At 40.3% G+C, this 6,772-nt stretch overlaps 1 protein-coding gene across 1 annotated transcript in view; it reads right to left on the reverse strand.

The window, feature by feature from the left end:
• The window catches only part of gpr26 (G protein-coupled receptor 26), a 29,142-nt gene extending 23,913 nt beyond the window's left edge, over nt 1–5,229 (reverse strand). Inside the window, exon 1 of the mRNA XM_080205289.1 lies at nt 4,562–5,229. Within this exon, the coding sequence (XP_080061415.1) occupies nt 4,562–5,229 (668 nt within the window). The remainder of the gene's footprint in view (nt 1–4,561) is intronic.
• Nucleotides 5,230–6,772: the final 1,543 nt, after the last annotated feature.

Below are 6,772 nucleotides of genomic sequence, written 5' to 3' on the forward strand. Positions count from 1 at the left end.
CTGAAAGTGCCTCCACCCCACTCTCAGGCAGGGCATTCCAGATCCTAACAACCTGCCATACAAAATGTTTTTCTCCTCTTATCACTGATTTACGGTGATTGCCAGAAAAAGCAATGTCCTGTAGCTCTTGATCTTTCTATCAATGCAAACAATTTCTCTCTATCCACTCTGTCCAGACCTCTCATGATTTTGAAAACCTCTATCAAATCTCCTCTTACTCTTTTCTCTTCCAAAGACAATAGCTCCAGTTTTTCCTTAATTCCTCATCCCTGGAACCATTCTTTCTGAATCCCTTTTTGCACTCTTTCTAATGCTTTCACATCCATCCTGAACTGCAGTGCCCAGAACTGGACACAATACTCCAGTTGAGGCTGAAACTGGGTTTTAAACTGGTTTATCATAACTTCCTTGCCTTTCTACTCTATGCAGATAGTTATAAAGTTCAGGACCCTATGTGCCTTATTAATTGTTTTCTCAACCTATCCTTTAATATGCCCCTAGGTTCCTCTGTTCCTGCACTCTCTTTGGAATTGCATCCTTTATTTATTGTCTCTCCTCATTCTTCTGATCCAAAATAATCAATTCATACTTCTCTGCACCAAACATCACCTGTCCATTAATTTCACCAGCCTTTTGGAATTTAATTCCACCCTCTTTACGGTTCACAATACTTGCAAGGTTTGTCTCATTTGCAAATTTTGAATTTGTGCCCTGTACATTCAAGTCTAAGTCATTGATATATAACAAGAAAACAGAGGCCTTAACATTGATACATGGGAATCCCACAATAAATCTCCCTTCAATCCAAAAAATAAATGTTCACCACAACCTCTGCTTCCTGTTCACCAGTCAAATTTGTAATCCATACTGCTACTGTTCCTTTTATTGCATAAACATTAACTTTGCTAACAAGCCTGATATGGAGGGCATGGCAGTACAATGATGGGGTGGCATGGTAGCACAGTGGTGGGCAGCACGGTAGCACAGTAGTTAGCACTGCAGCTTCACAGCATCAGGGATCCAGGTTTGATTCCCAGCTCGGGTCAATGTCTGTGTTTGTGAGTGTTTCCTCCAGGTGCTCCGGTTTCCTTCCACACTCTGAAAGACATGCTGGTTAGGTGCATTGACCTGAACAGGCACCAGATTGTGGTGACGAGGGGAATTTCACAGTAACTTCATTACAGTGTTAATGTAAGTGACTAATAAATTAATGTTTATGTGATACTTTATCAAATAAATGTCCTTTAACATTCTGTGTATATCATATCAGCCATATGAATCTTATCTACCCACTTTGTTACCACAACAAGTTTGTTAAACATGATTTGCCTGAACAATCTTGTTTTCCTTAATTCATCTTTATTTGTCCAAGTGACTGTTTATGGCTTCCCCAACACTGAGGTTCAAGTGACTAGTCTGTATCTGAGTTTGTCATTTTTTGCACAAGAATATAATATTTATAATACCCTAGTCCTCTGGCACCACCTCTGTATCTAAACAGGATTGTATAATTATGACAGGTTCCTCCGCAATTTCCACACTTACTTCCCTCAGTATTCTTTAGATACATTTTATCTGGCCCTGAAGAATTAACAGCTTTTAAGTGCCTTCTCTTTGCCAATTTTTCGCTTAGCAAGTGGACCAACTATCTTGTCTTTCACTATAACTTGGCAGTATCTTCTTCCTTGACAAAGACAACAGCAAAGTATTAATTTAGTAGTTCCATGTTGTCCCCCTTCCTCCATGTGTAAATTCCTTTTTGGTTCATAATTGGCCATAATTCCACCTATTACCACACTATTTATTATTTATATTCCCATAGAAAACTTTAGATTCCCTTTTACATTAGCTGTCAGTCTCTTTTCGTACTCTCTTTTTTTATTTGCTTTTCTCATTTCCCCTCTGAACCTTCTATATTGGGTTTGATTCACAATTGTTCAATTCACATTACATAGTCATACACCCTTTTTCTACTTCAACTTAAGCTCTATTTATTTTGTCATTCAGGGAGCTCTTGATTTGTTTGCCCAACCTTTCCCCTTCGAGGGGATATACTTTGACTGTGCTCAAATTATCTCTTCTTTGAAAGTAGCCCATTGTTCTGCTATTGTTTTTCCTGTTGGAACTTCTGATTCCAATTGATTGAGCCCAAGTCTATTGTTACCCCACTGAATTTGGCTTTTGTCCAGTTAACTTTTCTTACTCTGGATTGTTCCCTGTCCTTTTCCATAAACCTTATTATTAAATGATGCTTCCATTCCAATGAGAAAGGAATCATTGTTTGACCTCGTTCTTGGGAATGAGGTGGGCCGAGTGGATCAAGTGTCAGTAGGGGAACATTGTATAATAAAGTTTATGGAAAAGAACAAGGAACAATCCAGAGTGAGAATGGAATGAGTGTCAGTGGGTGAACACCCTTGGTATTCACCTACTGATACTTAATCCACTGATCTCACCTCATTCCCAAGAACAAGGTTTAACAACGATTCTTTTTCATCAGAATAGAAGCATACTTTTGTAGGAAATTTTCCTGAACACATTCAAGGAACTATGCCCCTTACTAGCCTAGTATCCCAGGTTATACCAGATAATTAGAGCCCCCCACTCCTCCTCCCAATTGCAACTCTATAATTCTTATGCCTCAGTGTAATTTCATTGAAAAAAGTTCTTCTATGACTGTCCCACCAATTGCTGTCCTGTAGAATTAATCCAGTAATGCAATGGTACCCTTATTGTTTCTTAACTTTAACCAAATAGATTCTGCCCTTGAGCCTTTTGGGGCATCCTCTCTCTCTAGCTCTAGAATATTCTTCTTAATCAAGACTACTACCTCCCCTCCACTGATTTTCCCTTCACTATCTTTCCTGAACACCTTGAATCCTGAAATATTTAGTCCCCAGTCAAACCCTTTGACCCAATACTCCATTCTCAACAATTTTTTTAAGTTATTGACTTTATTAAAACCTTGAGTTTTGTTTATTCAGAGTTTGAAAATTATGTTTAGAGAACAGGGAGGATATGGTTTGCAATTTTTGACCTGAGGGACCTAATTAATCCTTATAACAAGAAAATCACCTAGCCAACTTCACAAACTTAACATCAAAATCAAAGTTTAATTACTAGCCTGTGTTTTCACATATGAATATAAATATGAGTCGCATATACAAAATGGTTTATTCTGAGTTTAAAATATTTCATCTCAAGCTGAAACTTTCTTAGTTTAGAGTGTAAGTCTTAAATATCAATCATGGCTATTGGCTACACTTAATTTGGACATTTTCTATTGTGAGGAAGGCAATTTCCTTCAGGTGCTTTGGAAAGAGAGTTTAGAAATATGAAACAAGAAACAGGGGAAATATTAAAGACCGATAAACCCCATTCAATACAAATACTGAACTACTTGTTGACAAACATCAGCTGAAAAGTCCAAAGTCCACCGCAAACTGTCGCAACAATGACCACCATGGGGTCTGTATAGACTTAGTGGCACTTAATTGCGGCAAAGAACTGTGATAAGCCAAAACCAATAATTCCCACTGCAGCAAATAGATTAATAAATTCTTTACTTGGGAGTTGGTGAAAAAAGGCGAATTTATCGGTGCATGCCTTTCATTACAAACGTGGCCATGGAACAGTCCCCGCTTTGTATTTTGTCACTGTGCAGTTTTAACGAATGTGATTAAATGAAATCGCACAGGGGAATATTCCATTGCAGAACAATATTTTTCTCACCAGTATCCTGAAATCATCGATTAGAACTACTGAAACTGACCTTTCAGGGGAAAAGCCTTTCCAGCCCAGCAACATTATAATGTCCATCATGACAAATAATTTCAAATATGATCATTGGATTTTTATTCTTATTTTGGATACTCAGGGATTAAGTCACTATTTTACATGGGTTGTTGTGTCAAGGCATCTTACTCTATATCGAGCGTGCAATCTTTATGCATGCTTGTTCAGTTCGTTGCCTATATTAAATAAAAGAAAATGGATTGTGAAAACACTTGGGCCGTCAGAAATGATTCTATGTCTTACACCTTCTAGCTTGTTGCAACGCGCGTGTAGACTCGGTTTTATTTTTATAATTTGTCAGTGTTAAGATTGCGGAGGCTGAACGGATACGTCAGTTGACGCATAAATCTGCAGAATTAACATAGCACCCAGAAGGGTAATACTTCATAGTCAATAACTTTCTCTAACATAGCCGTCATTTCTCGACGAATAGTCTAAAGGGTGTATCTTCAAAATAGAATGCAAACATAACTAAGTAAATATTAAAAGGGAGGGAATCTAGTATTAGAATTACAAGTAGCCAATGCTTCTCAAGATATTCATACCATAAAATCCGAATATGTTATACAGTTCAAGCAAGATCTTAGTCACAAAAGCTGCACACGCAATGGTCAGAACATCTCAGTTTGCTTTGCCGTGTGTGTGTGTGTGTGTGAGGTTCCTGGGAGAATTTCTGCAGAAAAGAAATATTCATTCACATTTAGTTATATTCAGTACAATATTAAGTACATTCTGGCGGACATGACCCACGGTCTGGCTTGCCTACCTTGGATGAATGTCCACTAGTAACACTAGTGTCTGCATGGTGATAACATCTATCCTCTTGCAGTGAAATCGCGCCACTTTCAGCACTTTCAGATAGGTGAAACATAGCACTATGAGCGAAAGGAGAAAACTGAGGCTGTGAAAAGCTACCGTAAAAACCACAAACTGGGTCCGATCGTCAGTCCGGGTCTGGCAAAGAGTGCAGGAGGCGTACAGGTGGCTGTATCCGACCCAGGACAGACAGACTGCCACTATAGGAAAGGACAGGGAGTGGAACCACGTGTAACCCAGCATAATGGCAGCGTCCTTGTAGCGCATTTTGGAATTGTAACTTAAAGGAAAAACCACCGCAATCCATCTATCAGTACTTAGAGCAGCCATGCTCAGCATGGAATTGGTCACCAGAAAAGTCTCCAAGAAGCCCACGATCCGGCACACAGAGTCGGCTCCCGGCTGCTCTGCGTTAATAATCCCCACGAGAGTCAAGGGCATGTTCAGGACTGTCATCAGCAAGTTGCTGAGGGTCAGATTAATGATAAACATCCCGGGAACCTGTTTCCGGATTTCAGCACTATAGAGAAAGCAGATCAGCACCAAGACATTGGACAGCAACGACACGACCATCAGAGCGCTTAGGAAGAGAGACAGGATCACCTCCACTGTGCCCATGGTGCTCACCGCTCAGTGTCTCTCGTAGCCAGCCCCGTTATTCCCACATCCCAGAAAAGACATCTTTGTGCAGATCTCTCCTCGCTTCCACTCCAGTGGGTCCCGCTGTTATTTTCGCAGCCGAGTTACAGTTTGCTGGGGAGGTTTGTTTGCTCCACGTCACTGGCTCGCTTGGATCCGCCGAGAACGAGGAAAGTCCACGCCGCTGAGGGTCTGTAATGATCGGACCACTGGCTGACTGCGCCTTCCAAAGTGTTCATGGGGCTCTTCCCAGAGCCCAATCAGCAATGGCTATTGAAGACACAGAGGCTAAAATTGACACACTGGCTTAAATCCCCGCGCTGCCTTGAGTGGTGGGAAGATTTATTGGGTCTATTTATCACATGAACATCTGAGTCACTGAACATGTGTGGTCAAAAGTGCCCACCACAAGAGAACTAACGCGTCTCCTAAAACAGAGCAACGTAACAGTCACGCTAGCGATAGGCACAGTAAGATGTGTGTTTGCTATCAGAATACCAGATCATAAGTTTATACTTACCTTGTCGCACTTAACTATCGGATTAAACGAATTATATAACAATCTATATCATAACTTGAATATTAGCTACTAACTCATTAAGATATAATATTTAATCTAGTAATAGCCTGGCACTGTAGTTAACCGAGCAATAAGCCATCCTATTCAAATATGCTTTGAGAAAACTGAAGGATATTAGCAGGAAACCCCTCCATTCAGATAGAGCTGTGGTTCCCTCAGCCTGGCAGCCACTCAATAATGTCACTTCACCCAGGAGATACAGTACACAACGCGTACAAGTTGGCACTAGTTTGCATAACACACATACATCACGTGCGCTCCAGTCAAACCCGCTATTAGATAGATTTCAGAGGTGCAACATGTGGTAATGGTCACTATCTCCACAGGAAATAGTCAACATTCACACATCATTTATCGCAAGTCAGATGCGAAGTAAATGAACACAAGCCTTCACTGATATAGCTTTTGCCGATATCAAGTGCTGATTCGATGCTAGAAAGATTGCACAGTGCAACTTATCAACAAGATGTCATTTACATCGGCAGAAGCACATGATGTAGGCAATACACGATTGCAAGAGTGGATTTCATTTCGCTTAAAGCCGAAGGTGTTGGAAACAATTTGCAATCTTAGATGAGATTTGTTTTTTGTGCAGGGAGTCCAAATGTTGATGAAGCTGGCAGAGAAACAACGCTCTGGGGACCTCTAAGTACATTTTATATGGTATCTGGTCAAGTATAAGAATCTAAGTCCAATTCTAAAGCCTTCATTGCAAGATTACGATGGACAAAGCAGGCCTTCTTGGTAAACAAAAACAAAAAATGCTGGAAAATCTCAGCAGGCGTGACAGCATCTATGGAGAATAGAGCCAACGTTTCGATGACTCTTAGTCAGACCTGCTGAACTTTTCCATCATTTTCAGTTTGTGTTTCAGATTCCAGCATCCTTAGTACTTGTGTTTAAATTCTTGGTTAGCCTCGTATGGCACTGGTGGCATTAGTT

Source organism: Carcharhinus amblyrhynchos, chromosome 17 (assembly GCF_965287045.1).
Source record: "Carcharhinus amblyrhynchos chromosome 17, sCarAmb.v2.hapA, whole genome shotgun sequence".
NCBI lineage: Eukaryota > Metazoa > Chordata > Chondrichthyes > Carcharhiniformes > Carcharhinidae > Carcharhinus > Carcharhinus amblyrhynchos.